General features: G+C 48.6%; 1 protein-coding gene across 1 annotated transcript; it reads left to right on the top strand.

The window, feature by feature from the left end:
- On the top strand, window positions 1-20,623 carry C1QTNF2 (C1q and TNF related 2). The gene is made up of 3 exons (XM_055325851.1): window positions 1-104; window positions 15,913-16,165; window positions 19,850-20,623. The coding sequence occupies exons 2-3, from the start codon at window positions 15,922-15,924 to the stop codon at window positions 20,461-20,463; spliced, it is 858 nt and encodes a 285-aa protein (XP_055181826.1). The 5' UTR covers window positions 1-104; window positions 15,913-15,921; the 3' UTR covers window positions 20,464-20,623.
- The last annotated feature ends 346 nt before the right edge of the window (window positions 20,624-20,969 follow it).

Genomic DNA, 20,969 nt, shown 5'->3' with positions numbered 1-20,969 from the left:
GGGCCGAGCGGCAGCCGCGGCGGCGGGAGCTGCAGGGAGGCGGCGGCGGAGCTGCGCCGAGAGCCGGTGGTTGCGGAGGCGCCTGGACGCGGCGGAGCCCGGGGGTGAGTGTCGCCGCGCGGCCGCCGCCGCCCCTCCCCACGCAGGTCTAGGGCGAGCGCAGGGGGCCGGGAGGGCTCGGCGGTGCGGGCGCCCAGGCGGCGCACGGGCAGGGCCGCGCCCGACCTCCCCTCCCTGCAGGCCCGCAGCCGCGGGCTTGCCGGCTCCCGCCTCTGAACACGGATCCGCGCGCGTGCGGCGCTCGCCGTGCGCGAAGCTTCTGGCCTGCTGATGCTACGCCCCGACCCTTCGGTGAGCGCTGTGCTGTCTCGTTTCCATGACGACCGGTTATCCCCCATCTGCCAAAGAGGAACCAGGTTCAGAGACGTTTAGCCACTTGCTCCGGCTTGCACCGCTGGTCACCGGCGGTAAAGGGACCTGATCCCTGGCAAGTCTGAGTCCAGTACGGAGCTGACAATTACAGCTGCATGTACGGGGTGCACGGTCTCGTGGACTCCCCACAGCGCTTCTTTAATTAAATATATTGTGTAGACCGGCAAAACTGAGCTCAGAAGGTGTTAAGCGGCAAGCTGAGATTTGCACCCGATTCTTTACAGCTCTCTTCCCCCAAACTACGTGTCTCTAAGTCTTGCCTTAGTTACTTTGTTCATATTTCCCCAAGCCCTCTGCTGTGGTCCTGTTCCCAGACTGTATCTCTCAGCTGAAAGATCGCAGTGCCCCCCCCCCCCCGCCCGCCGTGGTCTCTCAGTCCTGGTTGCACAACCTCCACACTATCCTACTCTGCTACCTGGAACCCTTCAAAATCTCAAGACCCCCTCGGACCCACCCTCTCCCAGGGACCCTGTGTTCCTGCCCCAGGAACTGAACCAGCAGCGGTAGCAACAACATCCTGTATGTGTCAACCCAAGGCTGATGCTCAGTTAGCAGTGTTCTAAGTCGGCTCCCTCCCCTCCTCCCATTCTGCCCCCCTTCCCCATCTACACCATTCTCTTCTGATTTATTCTGTTATCTGGTAATTGTGTCCATTAAGCCCACTTTCCACTGCCAACTCCTCAGACCCCCTTGCACCTCTTAGAACATCACCACTACCCTTCATCCTGACACATCAAGTGCACCGCAGAGTTGGCTTCTTCCTGAATGTCTGACTTCTCCCCATCCCCTAGCAGGGACACCGACTTTGCCTGTCTTCTAATACTTAAAGCTTAAGGTCATCTTTTGTTTTAAATGGTGTAAAACTAACAGTGCTCATCATAAGAAATTCAGACCATACAAAAAGGGAGAAAGTACAAGGTAAAATCCCTCACACCATTCCTAATTCTGAGAGGAATTACTCATTTACCAAGAAGTGTTCTTTCAGAAATTATATATGTGTCCGTGTGTATGTGTCCTTTTATTAAGTCAAAGAGAATCATACTTTACATTCCATACCATAGCATGCCTTTTTCACTTTGTGTCTCTTTCCATCTACATGTCTGGACTTACTTTGTTCTCACAACAGTGTCATGGTGTGTCATTGTACGAGCAAATCAGGATTTCTTTCACAAGTCTGGGGTCATCTCTGAAGCTCTTCTGACTCCATCGAATATTCAGCAAGTTCCCCCAGGAAGTGACTGCTTTCTCTGCAAATCCCCCTCTTCTTCCCTATCCTGCTATTCCTCATCAGCCGATTGGATACAGGGGACTGAATCTTCTTTCCTAAGGCGCCAGTCTCTAGTGCTCTCTGCTCCCGAATGTTCAGCATAGGCTAACCGAGTCCATGTGCACATTAACAGCTAGCCTCACCCATCCTTCCAGTCAGAGGCTTGCCAACCAGCCTTTGCCTCCATGAGATGAACTGCAGAAAGCTGATTTCAGTTCAAATTCTGTTTTACATTTACTTTTGAAAGGAATTCTATGCCAAATCTTTTTTGAAGGAAATAAGCTTCCTTGAATTTGTGCATTGCTGTGAATGGCTTCCCTCTAGAACACACATACACAGAGCTGCCCTGTGAGTCAAGGCTTTATGTTCATGGGTCCTATGCCCAAGCACGTGGCAGAGGGACAGGAGCCCTGGGCCCTGAGTCAGCAGCAGGCCTGCGTCCCCTCCCAGCTTGGACCTGGTAAAAAATGAGTTCACTCCTCTGAGCCCTGTTTTCTCTTCTGCCAAGTGAGGATGATAGTATCAGCCTTACAGAGCTGCGAGGAGAGCAAAAGGGAAAATGCACATCAAAGCTTTGAAGTAAGAACGCACAACATACGTGGAGAACACCCTTTCCCTCCAGGTCAGGGGGTGCCCACTCAGATGCTAATATGGGCTGTGTGGAGCACATCAGCAAGCAGAACGCATGCCATCTGGGAGTGGTAAGTGCTGTGGACATTGGGGAATGTGGTCCTGTGCAGTCGTCTGCTAGGGTGGCCATATCAAAATACCACAGACTACTGATGTAAACAACAGAAAGTTATCTCTCAGAGTTCCAGAGACTAGAAGTCAATCATTAAGGTGATGACAGGTTTAGTTCCTTCTGAGGCCTCTCTCCCTGGCTTGCAGATGGCCACCTTCTGGCTACGGCCTCACATGGTCAGCCCTCTGTGTCTTGTGTCCTAATCTCCTCTTTATAAGGATGCCAGGTATAGTGGATTAGGGCCCAATCATGTGACTTTATTTTCTTTTACCTCTTTTTTTTTTTTAAGATTTTATTTATTTATTCATGAGAGACACAGGGGGTGGGGGCAGAGACACAGGCAGAGGGAGAAGCAGGCTCCATGCAGGGAGCCTGACATGGGACTCCATCCCAGGTCTCCAGGATCAGGCCCTGGACTGAAGGCGGTGCTAAACCGCTGAGCCACCGGGCTGCCCTCTTTTACCTCTTTAAAGGCCCAACCTCCAAATCTAGCCCCATTCTGAGGTTCTGGGGATTAGGATTTCAACATAAGAATTTTGGGGAACACATTTCAACCCTTAACACTGCATCTTGAGGGGCAGCCAATTGGTGCCCTTCCAAATGTTGCCAAATCTACAGATTCCCAAGAATACCCAAAGATCTTGATTTTTTTTTCCAGCAACCTTTTATTAATCTGCTTAAAAGAGCTGAAGCTCTTAGGTTTATGGTGACGACTTTTGAAATTCTTTGATGAGCCCAACGGCTTCTCCCAATGCTTGAAGACCTGCTCTAGGTCCACCTCCATCTCTTCTCTGGCCCCAGGGCCCTTCTGTCTGGGGCACCTTGGCTTCTCACCCTCCTCCTCTGCCAGAGTCATCGGTGCTATCCCCATGCTCAGTCCCTCCCAGGTCATTTCTGGTAAACAACTCGGGTGGGTACAGATCTGTCATGCTGTCGTCACTGCCACTCGCAGCTGTGCCATCTTTGTTGGAAGCGGGTTCCCAGGAGGCTTCTCTTGGGGGAGGCAGCCAGTGCTGTCCAACTGGTCTTCCCTCCTCCTCCTTTTGTGCAGGAGGCAGGCGGGCACGCACTCCACATACTGCTTCTGACACCGTATTCACGCACAGATCTCTGGCACCGCTGGCTCTGGGTAAGCCTCAGCACATGCTCTGGGGACTTGCTGAGGCACTGCAGGGTGAGTTTGCAGAACAGCTGACGTGGGTTCTTGGTGCTGGGAACAGTGTGCAGCTCAAACTCCAAACTCCACGTAGTCGAAGGCAGGAGAGGCATGGACTAGTCACTGGTATTTCTAGCCGTGGGTGTAGACCTGGAACTCAGGCAGAAGGTAGGACAAGCTCATGGCTGGTGGCTGGCAGGAGTGCATTTCACCTGGCAGGAGCACTCAGGTGCTTGTGCCTGGACTCTTGGTTTTAACATAAAATCTCCCATGTCTTACACTGGCAACAATTTCAAATTAAAAACAACCAGAAAAGTGTGGTGCAGTCTGTAGTTTTCACCAGGTCAGGCCATGGATAATCCAGTCAGGTCTAGATTATCATTTCCTCAGTGGCAGGGCCATCCTCCCTAGCTTTTCAGTCCCTCTCTCAACCAGAGGTCCTTGCACATCGCAATGTCAATAAAGAGCTGGTTACTAAATACATAAAGTCAAGTTTTACAACTTCTTTTACTGTAGGACACACATGTAGAAATCCTGCACCTTTGCATTTATATCTTGCTGTTAGATTGTATCAGCTGTTTTAACTGCCTTCGAGCTGTTTACCCTGAAGCTCACAACTGTTCAGCTCACCTTTCTCACATTTTACAGATGAGGAAACAGCAGACCCACGTCTACACATTTAACCTTCTCCTGTAATACTGTTATTTCCTATCTCACATTGTTTTTATATATTATCAGATCAGAATAACACTACTATTACCGAGTGCTTACCGGTGCCTGGTGACTGCATTATTTCATTTAATAGTCACAATTATTCTATAAGGGAGTTATAAGCAATTTAATTACTCAGGGAGACAGTCCTAAAGACCTCAAATAATTCAAACTTCGCCTGAAGGATGGCAGGTATTTCTGCTCACCTAGTAGAATAGTGTTGTCACATGCAAGCACAGTTTATAATTCATAAGTCGCACTGCCTTGCCAGGTCCTTGACAAACTTTCAATTTGGGGATTTTGAGTCATTTCAGATTTCACACATGAAGTGAAACAAAAAAAATGTTTTTATATCATGCTATTTCAAATTCAGATGGTTGAAACAAGGCCATGTATGGCTTTTTCCATTTCATAGATAAGGAAACTGAGGCCCAGAGAGGTTCAGTATCAGAGGTTGGACATCTCCGAGACTGACTCTGTGCTCCTTGAAGGCCAGCCCTCTGTTCGATCTTCTGAGTTGCCCTGAATGCCTATCAGGGCCTGACTGGAATGACTCCGTGGAGAGCAGCAGTTGAGAAGTCAAGGCAAACTTAACCTTTCTCCCCAGCCCTTCAGAGTTCAGAAGTTGCTCCTCTCCCTCAGCTCCCTGGATCTTCAAGTGTGATCCCTTCTATACCATTCCAGGGGATCATCTAGCCTCAAAATTTCCTTCTCTTGCCTCCTGTGTGGCCTTGGATGCTCTTTGGAGAGACAGCCTGTTTCAAAGAGAAAGGAGGTTCAAAGCTTGCTTTCCCTCCTGGCCACCCTGGTGTGCCAGGCTGGACCCTCAGTGCATACCCAGACCATGTGCCCTATGAGAGTAGCAGCCACATCTTTACATCTCCAGAACACCAGAGTCTGGCCTCAGAGGCAATAAGTGGTGCCACTTGTGGGTATCCACATGCCAAGCCATGGTACCAACCACATGATGTCCCATTTGGGCCCCCATCACTTGCTGAGCTAAGTACTGTCCCATTGATTCACCTGTCTTTGTATTATGGAGCATGAACACACCACATAGCTCAGCGGTGTGGGGCCGAGGCAGACACCCCATCCTTCCCTCAGGATGCAATGCCAGTGCAAGAACAAGGGCCAACCCTCCTCTCTTTTGGTGGCAACTCAGAGAAACACAACACAAACGAGTTTAAATGAAAATGGAGCAATAGAAGAAGGCAGCGGCCTCTGCCTGAAATGCACAGGACTCTGAGTTCGGGACTGTTTCTCGTGAGGTCAGCTGCAGATGGTGACAATTAGAATTTTAAACTAGGTCTTAATTTCTGTATCATGCTTTACTTTCAACATCCATTATCCTGTTTGATCTTTGGAGGGACAAGAAATCATACTGTAATAATAGCTAGTGCTTGTGTACCCCCCACCATATGCCACACTTCGTCTAGGGACATTATATCCTCATAGCAACTTTCTAAGGTAGATAGTATTATTATCGTCCCCATGTTGGAGAGGACAAGGCTGAGGGAGATAGAATAAGTAATTTGTCAAAGTTCCCACAGCTAGTACAGCTAGTTCAGCTCAAGCAGCTATGTTTAGAGCTAATACAGTAGCCACCACGTGGCTCTCGAGCCCTTGAAATGTGACCAGTCTGAATGCAGATGTGATGCAAGTGTAAAACAAACACTGGGTTTCGAACACCTAGTGCTGATTGACGAATGTGAAATGCCTCACTAATCATTTTTACATTGATTGCATGCTGAAATGATATTTGAGATCTATTAGGCTACACAACATTAAAATTAATCTCACTGCATTTTACCTTTTTAACATGGCAATGAGACCCATTGTGAATGGTGGCCACACATCATAGTCTTACTGGGTAGCACTGCTCAAACACGCTCCCCAGCACTCTGGTCTGCCACTTGGAGGCTGGCCCTCAGGACAAGCTGGATACAGGGCTCTGAACTCAGGCCTCCTTCCCTCCCTTCACATCTGGCACATCAGCTGCATTCTTCTGGCTCACTGCCGCCCTTGGTCGCCCTGGGGGAAAACAGCTGTGGGCAGCTCCAAAGCTGGATGGCTTTGTGCCCTCCTTACACAGGCAACTGAGATCCAACATGAAGCAGCCCACGGTCCTGGGGTGGGGGGGCCCATGTCCACCCCATCACATCGCATGCTGTGTTTGTCGGTTGGTCGGTGGATCAGTGGGTCGGGGTTTGGGTGTACAGAACAGAAGGTATGGCTCAGTGGCCGCCAGGCTGACTTCCAGCGCACTTTCAGGAGTGCCTGCTGACACAAACCCTGTGAGATCCTGGCTCGTGGGATCTCACTGGGTCACTCTTTGTCCTTGGACCTCTTTTTTCTACACCCAGCCAGAAGCAGAGTGAGCTTCTGCACACAGCAGATCGAATGGTTTCTGGGGCCTCTTGGCAAGTGCGCCCATGCCTTTGAATCTTCGGTATTAGGCTGGTTGCTGGAGTGTTTCCAAATTCCAGGAAGGGGACTTGTCTGTGAGCACTGTGTGAGGAGCTCTTGCCAGCCCCCTCCTCTAGGCGGTCTGTCAGCTTTTCAAGGAAGCTGGAAAGGGCTGTTTCCAGTTTGCTTCCTGGAATTCAAGGAGGACATGGAGTGTTTTTCATTATGGAATTCTCACTCCCATCAAAGGGGGTTTTCAGAGAGCCTCATCTGCAAGCAAGCCCCACCCCATTCCAGCCACCAGCCTTTCCCCTTTAACTCCAAATCCTTGGAGAATTGCTGGCTGTGTCCAATGCAGATATCTCCACCACCACCCAGAACTCTAGGAGCCTCCCCAGACACTCTAGAAGCTCCTGCTGGGAGGTCAGGACTGCTTGCTGTTAGTTCTGGGGCAGGTGGTGGCAATTACAATTTTCAACAAGGCTTGAACTTTTGTATCCTGTTTGCTCTCAGCCTCAGTTATCTTGTTTGATTCCCTGTAAGGCAGATGGAGTGAGTGTTACCATCTCCATTTTATAGATGAGGAAATGGAAGCAGGAATAAGAGGAAATGACTTTCCCACAGTCACATAACCACTCACTGGGTTTTGAACCAGTGAGTCACAAAACTAGGGCTGGGACTCCCATCTTCCAATCCAAGACCAGTCATCTCACTGCGTTTCCCTCATGGGCCAAGTGTGGCTTTGTCATCCGCACAGAGCAAATGAAAAGTTTGGATCCTGTTGCCCTTTTATTAAAAGGAGTGTCTCCTTCCTGGCTGTGGAAGCACTGTGAGCTGAGCACTTCCTATGCGCGGGGTGGGTACTGTGGGAGGCTCTGGTGACATAATGAAGAGCAAGACAGGCAGGCAGGCACTCGCTTTCCAGGACCTTCCATGCCACAGAGAGGATGCCGGTAGTGGGTTGAGAAACCAATACACACATAATCACAACTTGATTGAGTGCTCCGAAAAGCAAACCAGCAGGTGGGATACTTTAGGCCAGGTGACCAGGTATTTCTCTCCAACGACACAGTGGTCGTCTGAGCCCTGAAGGCTGAGGCAGGCAATGGTCTGTGGGCCTCACAGGGAGGAGGTAGGGCTCCGGGGCCTTTTAGGTAGAGTTCTCTTCAGCTGCTGGGCGGTCACCGAGTCACACATTGGGCTCGAAGCTTTGAGTACATTATCTCATTGTTCCTACAGAAACTCTGTGAGGTGGGTATATTATTATTTCCATTAGATGAGGAAATGAAGAGTGGGTGGGTTTCCCATGCCTCTTAATCACAGAGTTAAAACACCAGCCCTCCCTGTCAGCATGTCATAGGCCGAGAACCAACTGCTCAGGTTCATTTAAGTATAATGTATATCTTCCAGTCTCCAAGGCAGGATGGCTCACAATCAAGCAGCCTGGCTGACGGCCCAGACAAGTGTCCCTGGAGTTTCTACCGGCAGACCACACTCAGCTGTAGTGAGCAAGACACCACTGTCCCCACTTCTGGTCCTTTTCACATCACAGCCTGGGCTGAGGATCCTTGGGAATGAGCCAGTGTCTGGTGTCTTTAGGGCCAAGGGCAGAAAGGAGGAAGAAGGCTCTTCTCCTGACAGCAGATTTCAGGCTGGGCCACTTTAGCTCCCAGTGTTTTCCTGGGACATGTGTATTTATGAATCATTAGCTACTTAACTAAGAGATGATAAGCCCAGGGATGAGGCAAATTAAAACCAGACTGAAGAACTTATCCAAGTTTAGTACCTCATGACTTCATTTTTGGGGTTTAACCAACTAACATCTTTTCCCCCTATGGCAGTAAGACTGTCATATACCTTCTCATTCAACTCCCACCAGAAAGAATTTAGGAAATAAGATAATTTTTTTAAAGATTTATTTATTTGAGAGAAAGAGTACAAGTGCAAATGGGGGATGGAATCAGTGGAGAGGGAGAGAATCCTCAAGCAGACTCCCTGTTGTGCTCCACCCCAGACCCTGAGATCATGACCTGAGCCAAAATCAAGAGCTGGACACTCAACCTTCTGAGCCGCCCATGCCCCCCAAGAACTGAGATAGTTTTTAAAAAGGTGAGGAAAGACCAATACTTGGGTTTTTTCCCTCTGATCACTTGAACAGATATTTATGGAGTACCTGCTATGTGTAAAATATTCTGCAAGCTCCATTCCTGGAGTGAGGGTGGGGGCCCCCTGCGCTCTAAGAGGTCAAAAGGAAGGGGGGATTAGAATTAGGTCTGGTTTGGGTTAGAAATACCATGAAAGGGAAAAAACTTTCTTTTGTGGGGAGATGACTTATTGGAGAAAACTTATTTGAATCCAAGGATTTCTTTTGGATTTAAGCCATTGCCTTGTTTTCTCCTTGCTGTGGATTTTCTTGAGGGCAGAGTGAATACAGGTGCCATGTTTAAGGGCTAGAAAGACAGACGAGGAGCTGGGATCCAAAGGGAGAGCTGTCGGAGAGGGCATGTCAGGGAAGGGCTTTGGGGAAGTGACATTTAAGCTGAAAGACAACGGATAAAGAGCCAGCTCGCCAGAGGGTGGGGCTCCTGGGCTGGCAGACTGGCGCTGGGCCTGAGGAGGTGGGCTGGGCGATGCTGGGGAGCTGGCGGCAGGGCGGTGGTGGCCGCAGGAGCCAGGCATCTAGGGCTTTGTGGGCCACGTCAGGGTTTCCGATATTTGCTGCTGCAGCCAGCAACAGCTGGAGTAAGACCCTCCAGGAAGTGATGTAGCTGAGTTCTGTTTTTGAACAGTTCCTCTGGCTTCACATGGGGAGTGTGTGTGGGGGAGGGAGGAGGGACCAGGGAGGAGGCTCCTGCTGGGTCTAAGCAGGGAATGAGCAGCTCCTGGTGGTGGGGCGGGGGGTGCTTTGGGGACCCTGGTCTTTTGGTTCAGCTCCTAGGAACACCCCATTAACCCTCCAAAGGCCCTTGTGGAAGTCAGGGCCCAGGACCTGCTCCCTCCCCATCCCCACCCCATCGTCTTTGCTAAGCCAAGGGTGGGCCTCTCAAAAGATAGGTTTTCCTTAAGCATCATTTTACTTAAGTATCCCAAGGGAGAAAAAGCATCATTTCTACATTTTCAAAGTCAGATATTATACATGCACGTGTGTATGTGTATGTGCTTGTAGGCGTGTGTGTGTGTGTGCGCATGCATGTGCGTGTCTATAAGTTGACATTAAAGAAATTTCTCTATTGTTGTGTGTGGCTTTGGCAAATACTTCAAGGTCTCCTCTCTGATTCAGAATATTTAGGAGGAAAATCTAAGAAATGCTGACATAATGGAAAGCGTTTGGACATTAGGGTCAGCCAAACCCAAGTTCAATATAACTTCTGCCTCAAATCTGTGTAAATATGAGCCGATTAGCCTCTCTGAGCTTCAGTTTCCTCTTGTATAAAATAGGACAAATTATCAGAAGGAGGGAGCAAGGTGTAGTGTATTAAGTGTAGCCTTCAGATCCCCTCACATGGATTTGAATATGGTCCCCGTGGCTCTAATTGTGTGACTTGAGGTGAGTCACCTCACTTTTCAGCGCCTGTTTCTTCCTCTGAAGAAATGGGATAGTAATTTTGCCACCTTCACAGAATTCATTATAAACTTTAAATAAAATAATTCAAAAAAATAAAATAAAATAATTCATATACAAAACTTCATACAGTGCCTGGAACATTGTAGGCGTCTAATAAACTCGGTTTGCCTCTGCCTCGGTTTCCCTGTCTGTAACTAAAGGGGCCAGTCTCTTGGGGTCCTCCCCAAGTATGCCATCCTAAATTTATTTATTTATTTTAAAGATTTTATTTATTTTTTTAATTTTTATTTATTTATGATAGTCACAGAGAGAGAGAGAGGCAGAGACACAGGCAGAGGGAGAAGCAGGCTCCATGCACTGGGAGCCCGACGTGGGATTCGATCCCGGGTCTCCAGGATCGCGCCCTGGGCCAAAGGCAGGCGCCAAACCGCTGCGCCACCCAGGGATCCCAGATTTTATTTATTCATGAGAGACACAGAGAGGCAGAGACATAGGCAGAGACATAGGCAGAGGGAGAAGCAGGCTCCCTACAGGAAGCTCCATGCGGGACTCAATCCCAAGACCACGGACCCAGGGATCAGACCTGAGCCAAAGGCAGACACTCAGCCACTGAGCCACCCAAGCATCCCTAAATTTATTTAAAGGACCCTGGAAGAGGTAACCTGTCTGGATCCCTTGGGGCGCTGGCTCCCCTCCAAGCACCTAGCTCCCAGTTTGTCTCCCCACCACAGTGTAGAGAGTAGGCTGGGGGCCAGGCTCCAGAGGCAGGAGGGTGGGGGCACTGACTGGGAGCAGGAATATTTGGAGCCTTGTTTTTCTTGGAGGTGCCCTGGAGGCAAGGAGACTCTCTCCCTCCAGAATCTAGTCTCCCCGCCTTTATTTCCAAAACAGTTCCTGGCTGGGACTGCGGGAATAGCCAGGCTCCAGCTCTGAGAAATCCCTTCCCCTGTGCCTGTTCCCCAGCCCTGCCCCTCCACCCCGCCACTGGGCTGCTGGGGCCAGCTGTCCCTGAGCGGAATCCCCCGTGTCCAGCAGAGGCAGGGGGCCTGCGACCTCCTGGCCCTGGCGGGGCTTGTGTGGCTGAGAGGGAGCAGCAGAAGGGAGAAGGGGCCGTAAACTGAAGCAGATGCTCCCGGCTCGCTCGCCCGGGCTCATCTAGCTCTCTCTCCTTCCTGCCTTTCTTCATCTGGCTGTTTGCAGGACCTCATCTGGCTGGAAGACTCGCTCCCACCCTCTTCCTTCCTCCCTCTCCCTGGTCCAAAGCGTTCGCAGATTGCAACTTTTCAAACCATTTCAAACCTGCTTTGAGAATTCGGTTTCCCTTGGGGGCGCCCAGATGTATCCCAGCTCACAAGTAAACAGTGAGAGTTTTCCAGGACTCTTGTCAAGCAGATCAGGGAAGCAGATGGAGATGCCTGGGGGCAGGGAGGGTCTAGAGCATGATTCTCCAAAAGGGTATCATGCATATGACACTTCCACCTCCTACCACCTCTCCTGTCACCGAGGCCAGCTGTGTTGAACACGTGTGACACCAGAGGCACACAGTTTTACCTCCTCTGTCCCCTCTGTAATGCAGCCCAGGAGGGAGGCCCCCTCTGTCTGGCAGTCCACCCCCAGGGAATCCCATCTTCAATCTCCATTCAAAGGTGAGACTTCCTCCTATCCCCCCACCCCCCCACCCCCACGAAGATGTGAAGCTGGCAGGGCCATCTGCTCCCTTCCTCAGCTCACTCTTTCCAGGTGGAAGGAAGGGGAGGTAAAGGGACAGGCAGCAGGGGGCTCTTCATGTTTCTTGGTGGGGATGGGGACTACACTGCTCTACCTCTCTGGGCCTGGCAGACACGGACGCTACCCCTTCAATGGGGGCCTTTAGCCCACTCCTTGGGGTTGCCCTGTGGACTCTGACTGTCACTGTCCTGAAGTGGGCCATGCACATTCTCTTTTTGCTTGCAAGTCCAGACCTAGCCCTCAGCTTCCGGCATCCAGGTGGCTGCCCTGTGTGGTGAACGCTGCTGGGGCCCCTTGCCTTCAGACCCCTCTGGCCCAGGCTGGCTCCTGCAGGGGAATGTCTGGTACCCTCCACCCCCCAAAGGAGGCGAGAAGGTAGTCAGTCCCCTTCCCATGCTCTCTTTCAGCTTCCACCCAGCCAGTCTCTCAGCTTTCTCACGCAGGCCTCAGTGGTGTGGCCACTCTCCCTCCCTGTCCCAGTGACACAGGTCACGTTTTAAAATCCTTGGTGTGACATGAGTGCCAAGAGTTGTAGAAAGGGCTCTCAAACTGTTCATTTGTCAATTCTCTACTCTGGCCTGACCGCTCCATTTAGCAGCAGCCTCTCATGAGTCCTGATGCCCAAGCCGGGGAGGTGGGGGTTACTTTAAGCATGGGTGTGCACTGTACAGATACCAGTGCTCTTGGTTAAAAAGGGATACTAGAAAGGGCTAGGGAGGCATTAAAGATACACTATCACCAAATTGAAATTGTTTTCTTGACCTAATCAGGATTAAAGAAATTGAAAAGATAATAATTTTGTTACTATATGATGCAATGTTATTGAAAATAGCAACTGGTATGAGGCCACCTCCACCTGGCCAGGGGCACCTCCATGACACTTATCTAGAGAAACCATCTAAGGTCCAGAGAAGGTGAGCCTTAGAGCCAGAACCAGAACAGGCCCCCAAGTCTGGGGTGATGCTGTGCTGTGTGGTCTTCTCTCCTCTCCCTGGCAGGAGAGGCCTGATTTTCTCTCTCCTTCATCTGTTCCCAGGGTCAAAGATCCTGGAGGGGCCCGGGGGTAGGTAGAGTCAGCCTATTTCCAGAGGCAGCCTGCACTGTGGACAGGCTTCTAGGACCAGGGCAAAACCAAGTCTGAAGGAAAGCGAGGTTATGGGCCCAGGAGAAAAGCACAGGCTCCAGGACCCAGGCCTGCCCACACCTGTTGCTTGAAGGCTCTGGTTAGGTAGCCCAAGTCCATGCAGACACAGTGGAGCCAGCAAGGGTTACATACCTGCAAAAGGGCAGGCTGAGGTCTGAAAGGCCCAGCATCAGAGATAAGAGACCTTAGAGACCATCTAGTCTCATGGTTCTCAAAGTGGGTGCCTGAACCAGCAACAGCAGCAGCAGCCTTTGGAAACTCACTAATAATACTGAATCATAAACTCTGGGGGTGAGGCCCGGGCATCTGGGTTTGAATGAGCCCTCCAGGTGAGTGTGATCCACGCTGAAGTGTGGGAACCACTGACCTAGATCAAACCCCTTATTGTTCAAGTGGGGAAACTGAGGCTCAGAGAAGGGAAAGAGCTTGCCTAAGGTCACAAAGCAAGCTATAGGGGAGCCTGGGGACCTCCGTCCATGAAATACCTGCCTTCAGCTCAGGTCATGGTTCCAGGATCCTGCTCAGCGGGGAGTCTGCTTCTCCCCCTCCCTCTGCCTCTGGCCCCCACTCGTGCGCGCTCTCTCTCTCTCTCTCTCTCTCTCTCTCAAATAAAGAAATAAAATCTTAAAAACAAAAAATAAAAAGCAAAGCAAGCTACACTTTGGAGTTCACCCCCCATGGCAAGAAATCATGCCTGGAAATTTTCATTCTTGGGAGAAAGTCTGTTAATTGCAGAGTGACTGAGCTGATTTGTTGAGAGATCTTGATCAAGTTGCTTATTCCTGCTCTGGACCTCAGTGTCTGCATCTTTATAGCGAGGGGCTAGGAGTACATCATCTCGGGGCACCTGGGTGGCTCAGCCAATTAAACGTCCAACTCGGTTTTTGCTCCAGTCATGATCTCATGGGTGTTGGGATCAAGCCCATGTCAGGCTCCATGCTCAGCAGAGTCGCTTAAGATCCTCTCCCTCTGTCCCTCCCCTCACTCTCTGTTTCTCTTATAAATAAATTAAAAAAAAAAAAGAAGTGCATCATCTCTGAGCATACAATACTCTGGTCTCTGGTGATCGTGCTGTTGCTGCCAGCAGCCTTAAGGACACAGTGTAAAATAAACTATATTGAGACTTGCAACATTTCTAAAAAAAATTACTTCCCAGACTACTTTCCAGGAAGCTATCACAGGATATGTGCCACCCAATTGAAGGCTTAAAAAAACATTTTTTTAAAGTAAACAAATAGAGAAATACATGGGATTTATAAAACAGGAGATGTAAGACAGGGGAGAGGTGAAGACAACCACTACAGTGATCATAAAGGAGAATCTAGGATGGCAACCGTTTAGCACATATAAGGATCAGAACAGGAGGTGGGGGGTGCTCCAAGGCTTCTATCTTCAGGAAAATAAATGGATCAAATTATCTGATATATTTGATACTGTAGAAAATAGTGACATAGGGAACTAGGCACATGAAAAAATAAATTATTATCTCCAGCAAGAAAAGAGTGTAATGAGAAAGGAAATATAATTATGGTGCAGTGCTTAGCTTAGTAGTAAACAATACTTACAATAATTCAGACAGTAAACTTTGATTTCATCAAAAATTATATTTTAAATACATAAGGAAGAGGAAATAGGAACTAGGATGATAGAAGGGGGCTGATTACTCATCGGTCAAATGAAATTCAAAAGACAATGTCTAAAGGGGCACCTGGCTGGCTCAGTCAGTAGAGCATATGACTCTTGATCTCAGGGTTCAAGTCCCACATTGGGCATGGAGCCTAAAAATTAAAAAAAAAATTTTGAGGGGTGCCTGGGTGGCTGAGTTGGTTAAACATCTGCCTTCAGCTCAGGTCATGATCCTGGAATCCTAGGATCAAGTCCTGCATTGGGTTCCCTGCTCAGCAGAGAGCCTGTTTCTCCTTCTCCCACTTCCCCTTCCCCCGCCTGTGCTCTCTCTTTCTCTTTCTATCTCTATCAAATAAATAAATAAATAAATACAATCTTAAAAAAAAAGTATGCATTATAGCCTGCTCCAAAAGGACACAGATTCTGGACCTACCCGGTAGGGTTCAAACCCAAGCCCTGTCACCTGCTACTTGCATGAATTGAGCTTATTTTACACATTGCCAAGCCTCCACTACCTCACCTGTATCTGTCCGGCAAGGATGTTGTGAGTTTAATAATGTAAGGAAACTCAGCCCCTGCCTGGTACCCAGGAAGCACCTGTCAGGGAGGCTGCTGCTGTGGCCTGCCAGTGCTGCTCAGGTCTGGGGCACCTTGACTTAGAAATGAAGCCTCAGTTCTCACCTCGTGATGTGCTACCATACACCCCCTGAAGAAGCAGCATAGCTGCAAATCATCACCTACAATGCGAAATATTTCCGTCCTGTAACTTGCTACTTGTGCCAAGTATTTGAGTGAAGTCACAGCTTGTTTGTCTCTATCTCCAGCTCCTCCCAATTGGTGTGAGTGGGCCATTAGGCCCTACCTCTGTTTCAGCTACTCTGAAGGACAGTGTGACAATGAGCACCTCCCCACAAGACCTCTCCAAAGTATATTCTGGGTCAATAATTCATCCAAATATGTCCTCAAGATAGGATGACATTGTCTAGCTACTTGTATATGATATAGTAGAGAGCAAGAGAGAAATATAATTGAATTTCTCCTAGCAGTTTCCTCCTCCTCTGGTTGCCTTTCTGATGGACCGCCAGTCAGCTCAGTGACTGGACTCCCCTGCTTACAGCTCTTTTGCCTCCCACAGGTGACCACCATGATACCTTGGGTACTCTTGGCCTGTGCCCTCCCTTGTGCGGCTGACCCTCTGCTCGGAGCCTTTGCCCTCAGGGACTTCCAGAAGGGCTCCCCTCAACTTGTCTGCAGTCTACCTGGCCCCCAGGGCCCGCCCGGCCCCCCAGGAGCCCCAGGGCCCTCAGGAATGGTGGGAAGAATGGGATTTCCTGGAAAAGACGGCCAGGACGGCCAGGACGGGGACCGGGGGGACAGTGGAGAGGAAGGTAAGAGGCCCAGTACCTGCCCTTCCCCTTCCTACCTGGGGTTGACATCCTTTAGCACAGAGGGATTTGAGTTACAAAAACTAATATTAATTCTATTTCATTATAAATGAAATTGATGTCTCTTTAAAAAACAGAGCAATGTATTCTCCTGAAAGGAACAGTAGGTATCAAATCTTGTGTTCCTTCCCCAGCTGCACCATTGATTTGCTGAGTTGCTTTAGGCAAGTTTCCTGATATATTATTCAGAACTCTTTTGGTTACAAGTGACAGAAACTCAATTTATAGCCCCGAATGGAATTTATTGGCTCATGCAGCTGGGAAGTTCATGAGCTGAGTTTCAGCAAGGGCTGGGTCTAGGAGCGCAAATGTTGTCAAGGCTCTACTGCTTGTGTGTGTTAGCTTTATTTTCACAAAGGCTGAAAGTTTTGAAATGGCTACCAGTGGGCTCAAGCCTATCTCCTCATCCACAGGCAAATCTCAGGATGACTAGTCTTCCCAAATCACATATGTATCCTGGACCAATCTTTTTGACCACGAAAGTGAGGTACCACCATCTGCCAGGACTGGGTGGATCATGCACCCACCCCTAGGTGTGTGAGTAGGTGGTGAGGGCAGTTGGTCACTATGGTTGACAGCCTCATGGGGACCACTTGAAGTCATGAAGGGTGGTTCCTCAAAGGAGGAGATGCCAGACAGGCAGCAAACAGATGGAATAGTCTCTACAGACTCTTTCAACCTTGATATTCCATATGTCTCAAAACCCTTGATGTCAGTAACATCCCCACTTGTATGTTCTAAGAGGTGGGGGAGTGGTAACAACTTTTAATGTCGACAAAGCACTTATGAGTATGTTGCTCAACTGGCCATCCATCCATCCTATGAAGAAGGCATTCTTACTATTCCCATGTTACAGATGAAAAAAACCAAGAGTCAAAGGGGGATTCTATTGAGAACAGCACATCATGACTATAAGAACCTGAACTCTGGAAACAGACCTGGGTACCTGGTTTGGCAAATTAGTTAACCTCTCTCCATTCCCTAGGTGCTTCATCTCTACAGTAGAGATGATAATAGCACTTACCCCATAGGGGTGTGACAAAGATGAAATATGACCTGTGAAGCATCAGTCCCAAAGTAGACATACGATAGATGGTAGTCACCACTTAATTGATGTGCTAAGCTCATGTGACAGGCCAGGAGCTGACTCCAAACCCAGACCTTCTCCTACCACACCAAATTAGGTCCTCCAAAAGCACCTTCTTCCCCAAATAACTATATAAATAATGATGATGGCTTTGACTCAGGGAGGTCTCACAGTGTGTCAGGCACTGGCTGCTATGGTATCCCATTCCCTGACCCCACTGATAGCTTCATTCAGGGTCTGTGCTCCAAGCAGGGCCCGACAGAGTTTCCCCTGACATTCATCTTATTGGTCCCAGAGGTGAGTGGGTATCTCTGCTATTGACTTTTTCTCCTGGATTAAGAGGTGTGAGGATGTAAGCTGGGGACTGCTCTTGGCCATCTCTCCTGCCATGCAGTGAGTCTCTGCTGAGAATTAAGACAACACACCAAGGAAGGCAGTGTTAAGAGTCCTGACCTGTAAAGTTCAGCCACCCTGGGGCCAGTACCAACCACCCAACCACTTCCTGATGTACACATACAGATGCATCTCCATAAAGGTCTTGAAAAGTAAAATCAGGTTTTCCTGAAGTTTCTCAAAAAGGTATCAAGAAAGAGGTACACGGGGTATCCCTGGGTGGCTCAGCGTTTTAGCGCCTGCCTTTGGCCCAGGGCGCGATCCTGGAGTCCCGGGATCGAGTCCCACGTCAGGCTCCTGGCATGGAGCCTGCTTCTCCCTCTGCCTGTGTCTCTGCCTCTCTCTCTGTCTATCATAAATAAATAAATAAATAAATAAATAAATAAATAAATAAATAAATAAATATTTTAAAAATAAAAAAAAAGAAAGAGGTACACCACATTGCACATTGTTGAACTTCCTGAGAAGCTTCCTTATCTATTTGTCCTCCCTCAGAAACTCCAATGCAAAATGATCCAGTCTTTACTCCTCCTGAGGTCCTTTCTCCCACTATTAGAGCAATAAGTTTTGGTGAATTTCATTTTTTCATGGAACAGCTTTATGATCTTAGCTTAATTTTTCTCCATCTTTAAAATTTTTAATTATGGGTGATACACAAATACATTCTCATTATGATATATTCAAACCATATAAATAAAGCAAGAGACGTCCTGAATTCCTACCTTCCTTATCCTCTCCTCACCTTCCCAGAGGTAACTACTATTAATTAGTTAGATTTGTATCCTTCCTCACCTTTTTCTACATAATTCACATACGTATATAGTAATGCCAGACATTGCCAGGCACTTAAGCAATCTGCTCCTGAAAATGCTACTTGGGAATCTGTTTCCCAATTACTTAAAATAGGAAAAATGTAAATATATTACATGTTAACTCAAAATTTTAAAACACAGTAAAATGCCTACATATATCCATGTAAGAAGCAAAGTGCCTTGTTAGAGTGTAAAATGTCTACAACATTACTTTCTGATCGCCCAGTTCATTTGGTAGTTAGCAAACGGTTGCCTTGTATACAGTAATGCCAGGATGACTTTTGGCACCAGCAGCCTTCAGAAGCAGGCCCTTGACTGGCATTCAGCATGCTTTTCAAGTATCTACACCCAGTTCCGCTAGCCTACCAATTGTACCAATTGCACAATTGTGTTTGGATGTGACTCAAATCTTTACCCACATTTGTTTTTCTTTAAATGTTGTATTGAATTTAGGGAACATAAATAGACATGTTCCCTATATAATCACTGGCCTAAAATATTGTATTGAGAGAAATACACTTTATGAAATATGGGTATTAAAAACCGAGGGGCATTCTACAGGAAAACATTCCTTGGGGCATGTTCTGCAGCATGTGCCAACGATATTGGCGGAGTGTTTACTATGGGCCAGCCATTCTCCTGTGCACTTAACTGGTTAAAGAACTAGTTAGTGTTGTGGTTTCCTCTCAACAAAAAAGGTCCTGCCACCTGCTTTCTCCTCTTAACAGTATACTTTAGAGAAGTTTTCATATGTGCACATAAATCTGCCTCATTTTTCTGACTCCTGCATAGAGGTGCACAGTATGGGTAGACCATAATTTTTGAATCATTTCTCTTTAGATGGACATTTAGTTGTTCCTAGTTTTGCTCTTGTGAGCAATGCCGCTAAAACTCTTGCACATGTGGACAGGGACCTGGTGCATTAGGCAGGGCTTTTACTAAGATCAACGTGCTGAAGTCAAGAGACTTCTTTCAGTTCTTTTGTCAACCCTTTACCAGCATAGCCCGTTGAAGGATTGGTCTGGCAGACAAACCAGAGTCTTTCCTAGAAGGCAGGAAAAGGGAAGAGGGTGAACTGTTCTACGTTATTCTTTTCACTCCGATCCTCAGTGGTCTTGGAAGGTAAGTATCAGCATTCCCATTTTCCAGCTAAGACGGGGAGAAGTGCCCCAGGTTACACCATCAGGATTTGCACCCATTTCTGAGTGACTCCAAAACCTTCTTGCTCTTTCCATTACCCAAAGGCTCCTGCTCCAAGGATGGAAAGCCAAGGCCCACAGCATCTGCCTAGTTCTGTGAAGGCCCCCCCATAACACCAGCTGCTCTGTCTTCCAGGTCCACCTGGCCGGACAGGTAACCGGGGAAAGCCAGGACCAAAGGGCAAAGCCGGGGCCATTGGGCGGGCCGGCCCTCGCGGCCCCAAGGGGGTCAGTGGTGCCCCGGGGAAGCACGGCACACCAGGAAAGAAGGGGCCCAAGGGCAGGAAGGGGGAGCCGGGCCTCCCGGGCCCCTGCAGCTGCGGCAGTGGCCACGCCAAGTCTGCCTTCTCAGTGGCAGTGACCAAGAGCTACCCAAGGGAGAGGCTCCCCATCAAGTTTGACAAGATCCTGATGAACGAGGGCGGCCACTACAATGCATCCAGTGGCAAGTTCGTCTGCGGCGTGCCAGGGATCTACTACTTCACCTATGACATCACATTGGCCAATAAGCACTTGGCCATCGGCCTGGTGCACAATGGCCAGTACCGCATCCGGACCTTCGATGCCAACACGGGCAACCATGATGTGGCCTCGGGCTCCACCATCCTGGCTCTGAAGCAGGGTGATGAGGTCTGGCTTCAGATCTTCTACTCAGAGCAGAATGGGCTTTTCTACGACCCTTACTGGACCGACAGCCTCTTCACAGGCTTCCTCATCTATGCTGACCAGGACAACCCTAATGAGGTGTAGACAGGCAGGTGTTGGGTCTCCAGGGAGGGAACAAGCTCCTGGACTTCCAGACCAAGACTCATCAACTCTCCGCTGGGTGGGAGTGGGAACTTCCAGCCCTGGACATTCCTCCTCTGCTCATTTTTCCCTCCATCATTAAATCCAAGCTTTTTTTATTCAACCTTTCATCTATCCATTCACTAATTTTATTTTATTTTATTTTAATTTTTTAGTATCTACTGCATGACAGGCACTGTGCTATGCTCTGGAAGGCGCCTCAATGAACAAGACAGAGGCTCTGTCCTTGTGGAGCTTACTTTCTAGTAGGAGATATAACTTGCAAACAAACAATCAAAGAATATAATTATCGTGCCAGGATGGAGATGTACATGCCGTGGTCAAGAATAATAGGAATTATTTATTGCTATAATAAGGAGACAAAGAAGAAGGTGAATTTTTTTTTTTTAGATTTCATCTCTTTTTAAGTTTACTTACATGAAGTCTACAAATCTTAAGTGGACAGCTCA

The sequence above is a fragment of the Nyctereutes procyonoides genome, unplaced genomic scaffold, assembly GCF_905146905.1.
Source record: "Nyctereutes procyonoides isolate TBG_1078 unplaced genomic scaffold, NYPRO_anot_genome, whole genome shotgun sequence".
Classification (NCBI taxonomy): domain Eukaryota; kingdom Metazoa; phylum Chordata; class Mammalia; order Carnivora; family Canidae; genus Nyctereutes; species Nyctereutes procyonoides.
The sequence above is the reverse complement of the archived record's forward strand: the minus strand, read 5'-3'. Positions and strand labels throughout refer to the sequence as shown.